Raw genomic sequence first — 17,220 nt, 5'->3', positions numbered from 1 at the left:
TGGCAATTTTTTTTTCCAAGGTTTTCTGTATGTCATCCCATTGCCTTCTTGCCTGCATGGTTTCTGCCGAATAATCTGAGCTTAGTCTTATAGTTTCTCCTCTGTATGTGACTTTTTGTTTTTCTCGAGCTGCTCTCAGGATTCTTTGTTTGTCTTTGGTTTTAATGAGTGTGATTATGATATGCCTTGGTGATTTTCTTTTGGGGTCTATCTTATATGGGGTTCATTGAACTTCTTGGATGGTCCGCTTTTCATCTTTCATGATACTGGGGAAGTTTTCTGTCAGCAATTTTTTAATGACCCTCTCTGTGTTTTCTGTTTTCTCCCCCTGTTCTGGAACTCTGATCACTTGGTTTTTTTTGCTTTTGATTGTATCCCACGTAAGTCTCAGGGTTTCTTCATTTTTATTCGTTCTTTTTTCTGATTTTTCCTCAAACAAGTTTCTATTGAAGTGTTTGTCTTCAATTTCGGTGATCCTGTCTTCCATTGTTTCAAACCTGCTCCTCAGCCCTTCTATGACCCTGCCCATTTCTGAAATCTTGTTGTTTACTTTTGGATTTCTAGTTCTTGTTTTTGCCTGATTTCTAGTTGTGAATTTATTTTAGCATTTTGTTCCTCTAGTATTTTCTTGAATTCTTCCCTTTTTCTGTCTATATTTTGCATGAATTTGTCTGCCTTTTCCATGAATTTGTCTATTTTTTCCTCACTTTTGTCTGCTTTTTGCTTCAACTCTTGGATAATTTGAGTATTAGGGATTTGAATTCCCTATTAGGTAGTTCTAGTGCCTTTTCTTCTACTGTAACGTTATTCTGGTGTTGTATTTTGGATGCCTACTGGAACCATCTTGTCCTGTTTTTGTATATGTTTTGATATTTTCTGCTGTCTTTGGGGCATTCAATAGTTATTTTCCTTGTTTATTGATTGTAGAGATGTTTGTTTCATCCTGCTTTTTGTTTTATTTGGTTATGTCTGAGCAGTCGGGCTGTGCATTCATTGTTTGCTCATCTATGGGCATGATTCTTTTCACCTCCTTCTCCAATGGGCAGAGTCAGTCACTCAGGTATAGTAGAGCAGGGCAGGTCCAGCTGAAGGGGAGTTGCTGGGATGGGTTGTTTGTGGCACGTACTAGGGCCAACAGGATGGGCCGTAAATCAGTGCAGGGTAGGTTCCAGTAGTCTGTGCATCTGCTGCTTGGGGTTGTGATGTTCAGCGCACGGTGCAGTTAGGAAGGAAGGAGGGGGGAGATTGTGATGTGTGGAGCTAAAATGGGTATGTGAAAGAGGAGAGAGAGGAGAGAGGAACAGGAGCCAAAAGCATATACGCAAACAAACAAGCAACAAAAAAGAGTGCTAACGGAGCTTGCAGTTGGAGTGGAGAGATGAGAGACTGAGAAATGGAGAAAAACAAAAAGAAAAAGGGTAAAAGGAATAAAATGAATAAATAAGAGAAAAAGAAAAGCCCCCAAGGATCCCACTGGTGTGGCTGGTAAGACTGGGGAATTTGCTCCCAGGCAGTGAAGTACAGCCTGGCTAGAAGAGGTAGAGCTGTCACACAGTGCCAGGTATTCAGGAGACAGGAAGAGAAGTTAAGTATAGAGAGATGAGAAACTGGAAATAAAGAAAGACAAAAAGGGAAAAAGAGAGAGAAGAAAATAAAACAAAAAAACAAAAACAAAAAATAAAACCAAGAATAAAAACAAAAACAAGAAAAAAGAAATGCCCCCAGGGAGGACACTGCACATCTGCAGAGTAAGGGAGAAGCTCCCAAGCCATGCAGACTGCCCTGCCAGAAGGGGCTCCCAAGCCAAGAAAAGAAAAAGAAAAGAAACAAACAAATCAAAATAGAACAAAACAGAACAAACATGAAACAAACAAACAAAAAGCCCTGGGGGTCCTACCAGTGCGGTGGCATGGGCCAGGAAGCAGTCCTGCAGTCGAGCTGCACCCCTCAGCCTTTCAGGAAGAAGCAAAGATGGCACACAGAGCCAGGTATTTGAGAGAAAGGAGGGTGGTGGTGGTGGTAAGAGTTAAGGAAGAAATCCAAAGAATTAGAAAAAAGGAACGCCAGCCGCCAACAAATGGCACTCAGGGAGCTGACCAGTGCAGACAGATGTAATCCAAGGGGCTCCAGGTTGAAGCCGGTGCTTCCTGGCCAAGCGACTGTGGCCGCAGGAAGTAGAGGAGGCCGAGTGGGGGTAAAGAAGGGTGGTGGGTGACTGGTTACAGGTTGTTCTGTCTCCTGCTGGAAACTCCATGAAGTTGCTTTCTGGTACCCACTGTCCACCCATCTCCAATAGGAGTCCAAGATGGCGGATCTGTGCTGTGGTAGCTGATAGGGGACCTCTGCATGTATCTCTGCTCTCTCTCTGTTCTCAGTCGGTTTCTTATTCCATTCGGTGCTTGGCTGAGTTCTTTATCTCTTCATTTGATGCTTAGGGTTTCAGGATTTACAAGTGTCTCTGTTTGACTTAGTTTTTCGGATCTTTACTGTGAAGGGACAGCGTGGTGCTTCTGTCTATAGCGCCATGTTTCCCGGAAGTCTGCACAGGTATTTTTAATCCCTACATGTGAAGAATATATGGCCAAGCTCACACCGACATGTAAGTTTTTACTTCATATAACCCAAATAGTCTTAACATACATCCCCATCTAGGACTCTACCCTTGGTTAAATTTCTCTTGGTTCCTCTGTACCAACATGTTTTCCTTCCTCAGTCTTCTTTCCCAAAGTCTCTGTTTTTGGTCTGATCCTTAATTGTTCTATCCTAAGGGGCCCCTTCCTCTTCTCTTCACACTCTACATGTTCTTCCTGGGTGCTCTTGTCTGTGTCCATTGTTGTAACTACCATTTTTAGATTAGCGACTAAAATGTATTTCCAACTACTGCTTTTCTTATAAGCTCCAGTATCATAGCCATCTGGAAATCACCACCTGAATGTCCCACAATTAATGCCAACTCAGAAAAATAAATTGAATTTATCAACTTCTTCCAAAACTTGTTCCTCCCTTCCTATCTTCACCTCAGTGAAAGGCTTTATCCAGATAGATGCTCAAACCAGCCATCTGGGAGTCATCCCAGAGTCTCCCTCACCTCCTAAGGTCAAGTCACTAAATCCTATGATCCTTAGTTACATCCCATCTGCCACTCCTCTCAATCAGAATGTCATCATCTCTCATCTGACCTGTTGTCATAGTCTGTACTGATCTGCCTGCCTCTCTTCCTTCTAATCCATTTTCCACATTGCTGACAGTGAGAGCATTCTCCTAGGCAAATCTGGTCATGTCACTTTCCTGCTTTAAATTTCTCCATTGTCTAAAGTAGCATTTTTAAAAGGATGCTCTGTGAGATGTTGATAGCTATTCCAGGAGAAAAGGGGATGCAATATACATTTGCATATTAACAGATGTGAAGAATTCTGTTTGGCAGATCCTGAGAAGAAGTCTGTTTAGCTTTGTTTAACCTGATTTTTTTCCCAAAATTTTCTGACATTGGGACCCTTTTATCCTCAGGGCAGTCTGTGATCACAGTCTTGGGGAACTGGCCTGTAGACTAACATTAGAACTGGGCATCTTTCACACAGCCTTTCACGGGGTAGGGGTACATGGTGTCTGTTTCTCCTCGCTGACACACCCCAGCTCCTACTGACATACAGCCCCCAAACCCGCCAGCCAGCGGGCCTCACGTGCAACGACTTAGCAGAGATTATACTCCTGGAGTGGACACTTGGGAAACTTCGCTCATCTTTTCATAGTCATTCAAGAAGTATCCTTTCTTTACCTCATTTTCTCTGGTTAGATTTTGTATTATTTTATAAATTATGAACCAATTCATGCTCATTGGAGAGAATGTGAAAAGCACAGAAAAAGATCATTAAAATCATCCATAATCTCATATGCCATTAAAAAAAAAACTCTTTAACATTTTGATATATTTCCTTCCAGTTTTGTTTCAATGCATACTGATATACAGACATACATAACTTACTATGAGATTATATACATATGTTGGGATCATATTATATTCCATTTTTATATCCTGCTCATTTCTTATAAACTTTTCCCCATGTCATTAAACAATCTTTGGAGACACTATTTTAAGTGTTGCTTTATTTTCCATTGTGTAAATGTACCATGACTTATACAATCAGACTCCCATTTTTGAACATTTAAGTGTTTCTCTAGTTTTTATTATAAGTAATGCTATAGTGAATGTCCTTGTCCATATGTCTTTGTTTACATGCCTAATTTTTTTCTCTCATGTTAGATTTCCAGAACAGAAATTACTGCTCAAAGAATATAAATGTTTAATCCTCCCTTTAAACTTTCTCTGATTTCTTTAGGCATATTTTGGATTTACTTCCCTTAAAACCCTACTATATTTTCTTCATACTTCAAATATAGCCCTCCTCACAATGTGTTATGATTTTATGTTTATCTGCCTCTCTCTCTGTTGGAAAATATGTTTCCTGAAAGCAAGGGCTATGTCTTCTGATTATAGTATACTCAGAGTCAACACAGCATTTGGCCTGGTTGAAAGAACTATTATTTGTTTTAGCATTTCAGAAAATTCAGAAATAGTCATCAATAAAAATAACCATGTATGTATTTACATTTATATTTGTCTTTTTTTCTCTAACAGGATGGTATTTCAGGTGCAATTAATCAGTTTCAAAACACTGTGTTATCAGTTCCTAATCTTGTGCCTGATTCATATTTTGATGCTTTCACCAGCCCTTACATTAACAACAAACTTGAAGAAAAAACCTGTGGTCTTGGGCCAAGTTTATCAGCAGTATTTGATGATGATAAGAATTTTCACACAATTATCTATCAAATAAAGGTATGTTTACTTGCCTAAAGCTGCTTTATAATATGCTCACATTTTTAAGAAATTGAGTAATATATTTTCTTTATTTCTTATGATTTAAATGTTCTATTTGTGCAAATTGCGATACTATCTAATCTCTAAGTGGTAAAAGTTGAAGATAATGTTGTTTGTCTTTTAAAAATTGTCCCGTAAAGTATGAGATAACTATTTAAAAGCATTAAGATATCATCTGGCAAGAGAGTTACATGCGATTAACAATCCACTTACGTGTGTTTCCAGCAAAGCAATATGGCTGTAAAGGATGCTGAGAGACGTAGGTGGAATCAGGATAGCCTAGCAGCCGACACAATTTTTTTTTTAAATTTATTGAAGTCATTAGTCATTAAGTATTTTTTTTAGGTTTTATTAAGACATAGTGTAATTCTTTTAAGCCCATTAGAAAAGAAATGTGATGGCATCTATTCATCCCTCAAGTGCAAACACTAACTAAAGCATTGGACTCAAACATAATAACAATCTTGAGGACAGCACAGGACTGGGCAATGTTTCATTCTGTTATACATAAGGTCGCCATGAGTCACAGCCAACTCTACAGCAGCTAACAACAACAACACCTAAAGCATGTTTGAGGACTTTGGAAATAGTACTCCCTGTACTAAAAATGTCAGCTTCGATGCCCCAGTTTTCAAAAATAAAAACACATTTATAGAGAATATTGCACTGAGAAGATGAAGGACAGCACTACTCCTTGGTTGTTTCTCTGCTAGATCTCTGGATAACCTAATCCCCTGCTTGCAAAACCGGAGACAAAGCTTTGACCAGTGTAGTCCTTGACTTACTGTAATTGCCTTTGCTTCTTGGCACCCAAGTACTACTGTACCTTACAAACTTAACATTGACCTATGTCAGTAGGTACAGTAGTACTTGGGTGCTAGGGAACAAAGGCAATTACAGTAAGTCAAGAACTACACCAGTCACATACCCTTCTGTAACCTAAAATTAACATAGTGTTTAAATTTGTTTATTTTATAAAGTTATGGTTGTAACTATCCCAGTATGATTTTTAAAAGCAAAGGTATTTCATCTACTGTCTCTATATCTGCTGATGATAGGGTTCTTATTCTCAACTTTATTACTTCAAATCATTAATCCAAGAGCTGTAAAGCTCCTACCATGTTATTAAGGAGCCCTGGTGGCACAGTTGTTAAAGCAATTGACTGCTATCTGAAAGGTCAGCAGTTCAAAACCACCAGCGGTTCCTCAGGAGAAAGATGTGACAGTCCGCTTCCATAGAAATTTACAGCCTTGGAAACGCTGTGGAGTCACTTACTATGAGTCAGAATCGACTTGATGGCAGTGGATTTGGTTTGGGATCATGTTATTAGACACTATTCCTTTGATCCTCATTTCATAATTTTAACTTTGCAAATTATTTTGACTGTATGTAGAATCAAATGTAGAACGTAATTCCAAAATTTTATCCTAGATCTTTGCTTCTTTTGCACCAATACTTGTACTAAGGATACTCTTCCACAACCTCATTTCATTTATTAACCACCGTATCAACTAGCCTAGTAACAAATACCAAAATAGAATTTTGCTTCATCAATTTTCACTCCCTTAGTGAATTGTTTTCCTTTAAAATGATGGCTATTACATTTGTAATTAAAAATCAATCAGGAGGAACCAAGGATAATGGCAACTTCTATATATGTATTTCCCTATATCTTAAAAAATAAGGATCTATGAGGAAAAAAAATAAAACCAAACAAAATTCAATCCCTTAGCTAGTAACTAGAAGACAGAGAAAACTAAAACTTCAAATTACCTTTCAGTAGAAAAATAAACACAAATTCCAATGGTATTTCTTTGTTATGCTCTGCCATAAGCCTTTGTAGAGAATGAGGGCAGTCCTGAAAAATGCATAAAAGCAAGAAGAAGGGTTGATCTAAAATTAGTCCTTTGTTATTAAATATTCTTTATATTTTTTGAAACATAATGTAACTCTTTTAGGCCCATTAGACAAGAAATGTAGTGACATCTATCCTATTCCCTGAAGAAAGGACTCTAACCAGATGTCAGGAGAAACTTACTGTGTATACTTGGACAAGTCAGGACTTCACACTGGACCTCAGTTTCCACAGCTATAAAATGGAGCTGGGATAGGGTTGCCAGAAAAAAAAATAGTCCACCCTAAAGGCAAAAAATCTTTTTTTAAAATCCTCATGGAGTACTGACTTTAGGAAAGGGACTTCAGAGTGCAAGCTCTTCAAGGTGACATCACTTCTAGAGGACAAAATAAGATTATAAAGGAAAAAACACCTTTCTTTGAACCTTAGGTAGTGCCAGGTAAATGAAGTAAAGGGTGAAAATTTAAAGTCCACAATACAAAAAAGAAAGAAAAAATCATAGTACACTCAATTCTCCTCCCCACCCCAATAAAAAACTTTATGTTTATATACTGGCAGAAGGGGCTGCCCTTGACTTCTAAGTCTTATAAATGAATCAAAATCTGTGAGCTGAAGATATTAGAATATATTAAATACATGGAAAATTACTATAAGAAGAAAACAAAATGACAATCGAAACAGCAGATGAATATTGCCCCCCGCCAAAAAAAAAAACAAAAAAAAAACAACTGTGAGGCAAAAGCAACATAACAGACTGAACTATATGTCTTCAAACAAGCAGTTGAGTTTATGGAAAACCACACTGAATCAAAAACTCAAAATTCAAAACAGAGATTGGCAAAAAAAAGACAAAAAAATCAGAAATGAAGTCTAAATTACGTGGCTATCCAAGGGAGAAAAAACTCAAATTAAAATTTAATAATGAGTATAAAAGAAAGACAGGAACACAACCAAGACAATGAAAATAAGATTAAGCAATAAGTAAAAAGAGTCAGCGAGAACATATTTAAAATGGAAGACAGGCAAAGAAGAAATAACATACATATAATTGGAGACCCTGAAGGAGGAAACACAAAACAAGAGCATAGAGCAAACATTTATAACTGTTGTCCAAGAAAATACACTGAATCTATGTATTTAAAGTGCCTGTAGGGTACTTGGAAAAATTTACCCCGAACAATCAACTCTCAGACATATCCTCATAAAACTGTTTGATTCCAAAGATAAATTCCTCCAGACCTCAAAGAAAAATGATCAAATAACTTACAGAAGTAAGAGAATCAGACTTCATTATATACATATATATGTATATATGTATATGTATACATATAAAGCAAGGCAATAACAGAGCAGCTTTTTTTTAAGGAACAAATGCTTTATTATTTCTTTTTAACTTTATCATGCTTTAGGTGAAAGTTTACAGCTCAGGTTAGTTTCTTGTTCAAAAATTTATACACATATTGTTTATGACATTTGTTGTAGTTCCCACAATGTGACAGCACTCTCCCCTTTTCCACCCTGGGTTCCCCGTATCCATTTGTCCAGTTTTCCTGTCCCTTCCTGCCTTCTTGTCTTGCTTTTGGGCAGGAATTGCCCATTTGGTCTCATATATTTGATTGAACTAAGAAGCACGTTCCTCATGCATGTTATTGTTTGTTTTATAGGCCTGTTTAATCTTTGTCTGAAAAGTGGGCTTCAGTTCTGAGTTAGCAGGGTGTCCTGGGGACAAAGTATTGGGGGTTCCTCCAGTTTCTGTCAGACCGGTAAATCTGGTTTTTTATGTGGGTTTGAATTTTGTTCTCCATTTTCCTCCCATGGGACCCTCTATTGTGATCCATCTCAGAACAGTTGGTGGTGATAGCCAGGCACCGTCTAGTTCTTCTGGGCTCAGGCAGGTGGACGCTGTGGTTCATGTGTCCTTTAGTTCTTTGGGCTAATATTTTCCTTGTGTCTTTGGTTTTCTTCATTCTCTTTTGCTCTGGACAGTGGGACCAATAGATGTATCTTAGATGGTCACTCACAAACTTTTAAGACCCCAGACACTACTTGCCAAAGTAGGATGTAGAACATTTTCTTTATGAACTATATTATGCCAGTTGACCTAGATGTCCCCCTAGACTATGGTCCCCAGTCCTCAGCCCCTGCAACTTGGTCCCTCAAGGTGTTTGGATATGTCTAGGAAACTTCTATAACTTTGCCTTGATCAAGTTATGATGACTTCCACTATATTGTATGTTGTCTTTCCCTTCACCATAGTTGACACTTATCTACTATCTAGTTAGTGATTTACCTTTCCCATCCCTGCCCATCCTCGTAACCATCAAAGAATGTTTTTTTCTGTGTGTAAACCTTTTTCTGAGTTCTTATAATAGTTATCTTACACAATATTTGTCCTTTTGTGATTGACTTATTTCACTCAGCAAAATGCCTTCCAGATTCATCCACGTTGTGTGATGTTTCACAGATTCATCATTGTTCTTTATCCTTGCCTAGTATTCAATTGTGTGTATGTACCATAATTTGTTTATCCATTCATCTGTTGACAGGCACTTAGGTTGTTTCCATCTTTTTGTTATTGTGAATAGTGCTGCAGTGAACATGAGTGTGCATATGTCTATTTGTGTGATGGCTCTCATTTCTTTAGGGTATATTCCTAGGAGTGGGATTGCTGGACCATATGATATTTCTATTTCTAGCTTTATAAGGAGGCACCATATCATTTTCCATAATGGGTGTACCATTTAACATACCCACCAGCAGTGTGTAAGAGTTCCAGTCTCCCAGAAACATCTCCAATATTTATTAATTTCTGTTTGTTTGTTTTTTTTAATTAGTGCCAGTATTGTCAGAGTGAGATGGTATCTCATTGTAGTTTTGATTTGCATTTCTCTAATGGATAATAATCCCCCACCTGTTCTGGAACTCCGATCACACATAAGTTTTTCCTCTTGATGATGTTCTACATAATTCTTAGGCTTTCTTCATTTTTCTTCATTCTTTTTTTTATTTTTCTTCAGACAAATTGTGTCCAGAGATTTGTGTTCAATCTGACTAATTGTGTCTTCCATTGTCTCCATTCTGTTCCTGTGTCCTTCTATTGAGTTGTATAATTCTGAAATTTTATTGTTAATCTTTTGGATTTCTAGTTGCTGTTTGTGTATGGTTTCTAGTAGCATATTTATTCTGTCATTTGTTCTTGTTTTGTTGTCCTGAATTCTTCTATTGCTTTGTCTGTGTTTTCTTTGGTTTTATCTATGTTTTCCCTGATCTCTTTTTTGATTTCTTGGAGAGCTCTGTACATTAGTCTTTTGAATTCTTTTTCAGGTAGTTCCATTGCCTTATCTTCCTCTGGAAGGTTTTCTGGTTCTTTCTTTTGGTCGCTTGCTACAGCCATCTTGCCCTGCTTCTTTATGTGATTTGACATCATCTATTGTCTCTGAGGCATTGAGAAGTTATTAAGTTTATTGCATGTTTGTTTACTGCATCCTGAATTTTTGTTTTGTTTCAATATATCCGAGTAGGCTGAGTGTATGTGCTACTCTGGTCACTAATCTGGCCACACTGAAGCTCTCACCTCCTGTCTCTGGGTGGGCAAAGCAGTGACTAGGTGTGTGAGCAGGGGTCTCTGTTTGCTATTCTTGCAGGGCTGTTGAAGATGTGGGTGATGTTTTTGGTGAGGTGATGTATCTGTCTTTCTGGTCACCTGGCCATGGGTACAGGGGGTGTTCTCCCTGGTCATTGGGTTGGGTGTTATGTATGCACTCCACTGTCTGCCAGATGCTCAGAGCGAAGGTGCCTGGGTCATCAGTCACTGGATGGGTGGTACAGAGACTGTCTCTGACAGTCCTGGGTAGGCAGGGCTGCACAGGTGTGTTTGGAACAAGCAGTGAAGGGGGATGTGGGGAGTGAGGCAGGGGGGTGTCAGCTGCCCATGGGTGCCTGGTTGGAGGGCATGCTCCTGTCTGCTAGAGTCATCATGGGGGAGGTTGTACAGCTCATCCTAGGGCCTGCTGCCATTGGCTGGAGGGATTGGGGGATGCCTCCAGTCCTCAGGCCCCCAGCGTAGGTGGATGAGCTCCTGTTAGGGGGTGGGGCAGTGGTGAATGGCACAGGTCTGCAGTTCTTGCTTAGGTGTTGCAGGTGAAGTGGGCTCCTGCTGGAAATGCTGCCTATCTTGTCCTAATGTGGTCATGCTGCGCTGGCTCAACCAGCAAGGCACTGGCACAGGTGATCAGGGGGTTGGAGGGCCCTGCAAGTCCATGGACCCCTGTACCAGTGGCTGGGTGAAGGGGCCAGCTCCTCAGACTGGGCTGACAGCCACTGGCTTAGGTGGTGGGGCAATGTCAAATGCCATAGGTCTGTATCTCCTGCTTAGCTGCTGCAGGTGAAATGGACTTCAGCTAGGAGTGCTGCCTGCCTTGTTCCAGTATGGCTGTGCTGTGCCAGTTTGGCCAGCAAGTCACTGGCACAGGTGATCAGAGGGACTGGAGGTTTTGTAAGTCCATGGACCCCCTGTGTCAGTGTCTGCACAAAGGGGTAGGTGCCTCCAGCTGGGTTGAGAGCTACCAGTTTGGGGGGGCAGTGTCAAATGCCACAGGTCTGAAGCTCCCGCCTAGCTGCTGCCGATGAAGTGGGCTTCAGCTGGGAGTACTGCCCTCCTTGACCCAGTATAGCTATTCTGTGCTGGCTCAGCCAGGCACAGTGCTCAAGGCACTGGTGCAGGTGATCAGAGGGGATAGAGGGCACTGCAAATACATGGACCCCCAGCACTGGTGGCTGGGCTAAGGGGTGGGTGCCTCCAAACCAAGGCCATGAGTTTCTGGCTTAGGGGGTATCATGGATTGAATTGTGTCCCCCAAAAATATGTGTATCAATTTGGCTAGGCCATGATTCCCAGTATTGTGTGATTGTCCACAATTTTGTCATCTGATGTGATTTTCCTGTGTGTTGTAAATCCTACCTCTATGATGTTAATGAGGTGGGATAGGCGGCAGTTATATTAATGAGGTAGGACTCAATCTACAAGATTAGATTGTGTCTTGAGCCAATCTCTTTTGAGATATAAAAGAGAAAAGTGAACAGAGACAGGGGGACCTCATACCACCAAGAAAGCAACGCTGGAGCAGAGCGCGTCCTCTGGACCTGGGATTCCTGTGCAGAGAAGCTCCTAGTCCAGGGGAAGATTGATGAGAAGGACCTTCCTTCAGAGCTGACAGAGAAAGGCTTCCTCTGGAGCTGACGCCCTGAATTTGGACTTGTAGCCTACTAGACTGTGGGAAAATAAATTTCTCTTTGTTAAAGCCACCCACTTGTGGTAGTTCTGTTATAGCAGCACTAGATAACTAAGACGGGGGCGTGGCAGTGTTGAATGCCGCCAGACTGGTGTCACAGCAGGGAGGGGGATGGGTGAGGGGGAGGAGTGCACATCAGCCCATGGAGCTCTGGTCGGGGAGGCTAGGGTATGTGTGGTGGGTTGGGTATGTGTACTTAACTTTCACAAGGCTGAAATCACTCCTTGCTGACTCTGGAAATGGGTGCAGAGTCGCTCCTGCTTAGCTGCACCAGGTAGGGTGGGTTTCAGCTGGGGATGCTGCTGCTTGTCTCAGTATGTCCACACTGTGTAGGTTTGGCTAGCAGGATGCCAGCAATCTGTAATTCTCCATTTCCACTGTTTTTTAATTGTCTCTCCTTCCACCTGTCTCTCAGTCCAATTCTTCAGCCTTGTCTTTGATGCTTATGGTTTCTAGATTGTCATATATATCAAATTCATTTGTTTTTTGGGGAGTCTTTGTTATAAGAGGAATGACACGAAGCATCTAACTACTCCACTTGGCCTGCCTCCAGGAGCAGCGTTTTAAAATAAAACTCAAGGGGGAAGTGTGGGAATGAAGAATTTTTTATCTAACCAAACTAACCCTTCAAGTATCAAGGCTATAGAAAAGCAGGTTTAAACATGATTCTGACTCATAGTGACCCTATCAGACAGAGTTGAACTGCCCCATGGGATTTCCAAGGCTGTGGCTATAAATGTTTACAGACGCAAACTGCCACATCTTTCTCCCATGGAGTCACTGGTGGGTTCAAACAGCTGACCTTTCAGTTAGCAGCCAGGAACTTTAGCCCCTGCATGACCAGGGCACCTAGACATGCAAGGACCCAGGGAATTAGCAATCAGGAGTTTTTGAGGAATATACTACGGGAAGAGTTTCATCCAACCAAGAGACAACAGGAGAAACTTCAGCAAAAAAAAAAAAAAAAAACTGATGGTATTTAATATATTTTATTATATATCTAAGACTAAAACAAAGGTGGAGACAAGGATGGGAGACTAATATATAAAGCTGGACAATGAATAAGGAAGACAGAAGAAAAATTGATGACTTTGAATTATGGTGTTGGCAAAGAATATTGAATATACCATGGACTACCAGAAGACTCAACAAATCTGTCTTGGAAGAAGTACAGCCAGAATGCTCCTTAGCAGAAAGATGGCAAGACTTTGTCTCACATACTTTGGGCATGTTATCAGGAGGGACCAGTCCCTGGAGAAGGACATCATGCTACTTAAAGTAGAAGGTCAGCAAAAAAGAGGAAGACCCTCAAAAAGATGGATTGACGCAGTGGCTGCAACAATGGGCTCAAGCCTAACAATGATTGTGAGGCTGGCACAGGACTGGGCAGTTTTTTGTTCTGTTGTACATAGGATAGCTATGAGTCGAAGCCGACTTGATGACACCGAACAACATCATTATAAAGCACCCTCCGCCTAGCATGTACCAAAATCCCAGATTCCCAGGAAGAAAAGTAGGTGTTCATCATAAACCACAATGTTTGCACAAACACAGTGAGCCACTCCTACAAGTTCGGGAATGATGGGAACCCTTCATGAAATCCAAGCTCACAGATACCAGCCAAGGACCAACATTGCAAGCAAGCCATTTAAAGGATAGCAGTTAGGCCTGTTATACTAACTCGCTTCTGCACGTCTTGATTCTAGAAAAAGTAGAGTTTAAATCAAAAAGCATTAAATATGACAAGTTAATTATTTTTAAAGCCACAATTCATAATGAAAATAGACGTTTCTACACACCAAATAATATGGGAAATACTTTTATAAAGCAAAGAGATAAAATGAAACATAAGTAGAAACACTGTGAATATATTTTAACACACTATTATCAATATAGGACAGATCAACTAGACAAAAATAAGTAAGACTATAGAAGGTCAAAACAATATAATGAATGAAAAATGACAAAGGAATAACCATTGAAACAGAAAAATATGCAAAACCATAAGAGATTACCTTATAGATATTTATTCAAATAAATTTGGAAACCTAGATGAAATGGGTAGTTTTTTTAGGGAACTATGTTTACCAAAATTGGCCTCAGGAGAAGTAGAAAGCTTACCAATTTCCACAGAAGGATTAGAGAAAATTATCAAGGAAATAACCCACTAAAAGCACCAGGCCCAATGATTTCACAGGGGAATTTTATCAGATCTCCAAAAGACCAGATAGTGACAATGCTCTATAAATTCTTCTAGAACATTGAAAATGCCTTATATTGAAACCCCATTTATAATAACAACAAAGGTGAAATATTTACAAATGAACTGAATAAGATATGTTTAAAAACCTATATGAAAAGAAACTTCAAAACACTTCTGGAAGACACAAAAATAAGCTTGAACAAATGTTCTTAGATGGCATGACTCAACATAATAAAGATATCAGTTCTCTCTAAGTTAATTTATAAATTTAACACCATCCCAGATGTTTCATGGAGCTAGGCAAAGTTTACACTAATGTTTATATGGAAAAACAGACATGTAAGAAGAACTAGGAAAACACTGAAAAAAGAAAAGGTATGAATGGTAATATTCACATATGAAAATAAACTCTATAATTAAAAGCATGTGGTACGGGCACACGAATAGATACCATTCCAGTGGAATAGAATAGAAAATCCAGAAGTACACCACCCGTCTGTCAGTTTTTCGTACTGTGGTGGTATTGCTATGATGCTGAAAGGTCTGTCACCAATATTTAAAATACCTGTGGTGGAGAGGTTTCTGCAGAGCTTCCAGACTAAGATAGACTAGGAAGAAAGGCCTGGTGATCTACTTTTGAAAATTAGCCAATGAAAACTCTATGGATCACAACAGAATATATTGCCTGATATGGTGCTGGAGTTCAACCCCAGGATGTAAGGAACGCAAAATACATACTGGCCACAACAATGGACTTGAGTATACCAATGATTGGGAAGATGATACAGGACCGGGCAATGTTTTGTTCTATTGTACATGGCATTGCCATGAGTTGGAGCCAACTCAGTGCCAACTAACAACAACACATGTAGGAATTTATTAAGTGAAAATGTGGAATTTCAAATCACTGAGATAAGTGTGGACTTTTTAACAAATGGTACTAGGACAACTGGTTAGCAATTTGGAAAAAGATAAAAGTAGATCCATATCTCGCACTCTTTATAAGGATAAATTCTAAATAATTCAGGGATCTAAAAGTAAAAAAAAAAAAACATTAAGGCATAAAAGTACTTGAAGTAAATTCTACAGTCTTCATAGGGAAAGGATTTCTAAGTATGACTCAAAATCCAGATTCAAAAATAAAACAAATGAACACATTTGATTACATAAAAATGAAAAAAAAAAGCAAGGCAAAAAGCCATAAAATAAAAATATAGTTAACAAATTGGGAAAATCTAGTTGAACATATATGACAGCTAAAGGGCTAATATTCCTAATATGTAAAGAATTCTTATAAATGGGGAGGGTGGAAACCAAAACTAGGTAGAAAAATAGCCAAAAGACATCAACAGAAAATTCACCAAAAATAGTACCTAAACATGAGAAAAGATATTCTACTTTAACCCTAAGATAAATGCAAATTAAAATGAAACTTAGATACTATTTCCTAACTATCAGATTAGCAAAATTTAAAAGTATGATAACGCATTCTATTGGGTAGCCTATGGAAAAGGAGAGACACTCTTTGCTGGTGAAAATGCAAATGATAGGGAAGAATTTTGCAGTATATAACAAACCTGCATATGTAGGACAGTGACACTTCTCAGAGTATACCTTTTGATATAGTTCTGACTTCTGGAGCCATATTAATGTTTCACATGCTAAAAAAAAAAAAATCAACAAGGAATGGAAACAAAACCCTACGCTAGCATACGAACAAAAATAAATGAACCTGACTATATTTCAAATGAGTGACATAACAACACTGAAGGGAAGAGAAAAAAGAAAACTAAACTAGGAATTCCGGCAAAATGGCACGCTAGGCAGAAGCACCACACCGTCCCTACACAGCAAAGATCCGAAAAACTAAGCCGAACAGAGAATACAACAATCCTAAAACCCTAAAACATCAAATGAAGAGATAAAGAACTCAGCCAAGCACCAAATGGAGTGAGAAAACTGAGAGAGAACGGAGAGTGAGGAGAGATTCATGCAGAGGTCCCCTACCAGCTAAAACAGCACGGATCTGCCATCTTAGACTTCTATCAGAGACCAGCAAATGGGGTGCGAGAAAGCAGCCTCACGGAGTGTCCAGCAGGGACAAAATGGCTGGTAATATGCGATATACGCTTTCCCACCCCCACCCTTCTTCACCCCCACTCGGCCTCCTCTGCTTCCCGCGGCCACAATCTCTTGACCAGGAAACACTGGCTGCTTGGATTCCACACACCCGAACGGGCTGGCTCTCTGAGTGCCATTTGTTGGCTGCTGGTGTTGCTTTTTTCTGCTTCTTTTGATTTCTTCCTTACCTCTCACCACCTCCCCCACCTTTCACTCAAATACCTGGCTCCGTGTACCATCTTTGCTTCTTCCTGAGGGGCTGCAGAGTTCCAGTAATTTTTGATATACGCTTTCGCACTCCCTACCCTTCTTCACCCACACTCGTCCCCCTCTGCTTCCTGCGGACACAGTCTCTTGTCTGAAAAACACCAGCCTGCACTAGCTGGATCTCTGAGTGCCATTTGTTGGCTGCTACTGTTGCTTTTTTTTCTGCTTCTTTTGATTTCTTCCTTACCTCTCACCACCTCCCCCTCCTTTCACTCAAATAGCTACCTCTGTTCGCCATCTTTGCCTCTTCCTGAGGGGCTGTGGAGCTCCGTTCAAGTCTGGAGCTTCTTCCCCGTCTGTACTGCTGTGCTGGTGGGATCCTGGGGCTTTTGTTTGTTTGTTTGTTTTGAATTGTTTGTTTGTTTTCTTTTCCTTTTCTTGAGTTGGGAGCCCTTTCTGGCCAGGCGATGCTGCGTGGCAAGGAGACTTCCCCCTCAGCTTGGACAGACATGCAGAGGAATCCCTGAGAGCGTTTCTTTTTTTTTTTTTTGCTGTTGTTTTCCTGTTTTTTTGGGGGCGTTTCTTGTTCTTTTTTTTTTTTAATTTGTTTTGCTTTCTTTTCCCTCTTTTTCCCTTTCTGTCTTTCTTCATTGCTCAGTTTCT

At 39.9% G+C, this 17,220-nt stretch overlaps 1 protein-coding gene across 1 annotated transcript in view; it reads left to right on the top strand.

Moving 5' to 3' along the window:
- Positions 1 to 17,220, top strand: part of DNAH6 (dynein axonemal heavy chain 6) — a 349,864-nt gene that overhangs the window by 57,212 nt on the left and 275,432 nt on the right. Inside the window, exon 11 of the mRNA XM_004388248.1 lies at positions 4,637 to 4,837. Within this exon, the coding sequence (XP_004388305.1) occupies positions 4,637 to 4,837 (201 nt within the window). The remainder of the gene's footprint in view (positions 1 to 4,636; positions 4,838 to 17,220) is intronic.

This window comes from Trichechus manatus, unplaced genomic scaffold, assembly GCF_000243295.1.
Source record: "Trichechus manatus latirostris isolate Lorelei unplaced genomic scaffold, TriManLat1.0 scaffold00208, whole genome shotgun sequence".
In the NCBI taxonomy this organism is placed as follows: domain Eukaryota; kingdom Metazoa; phylum Chordata; class Mammalia; order Sirenia; family Trichechidae; genus Trichechus; species Trichechus manatus.
The sequence above is the reverse complement of the archived record's forward strand: the minus strand, read 5'-3'. Positions and strand labels throughout refer to the sequence as shown.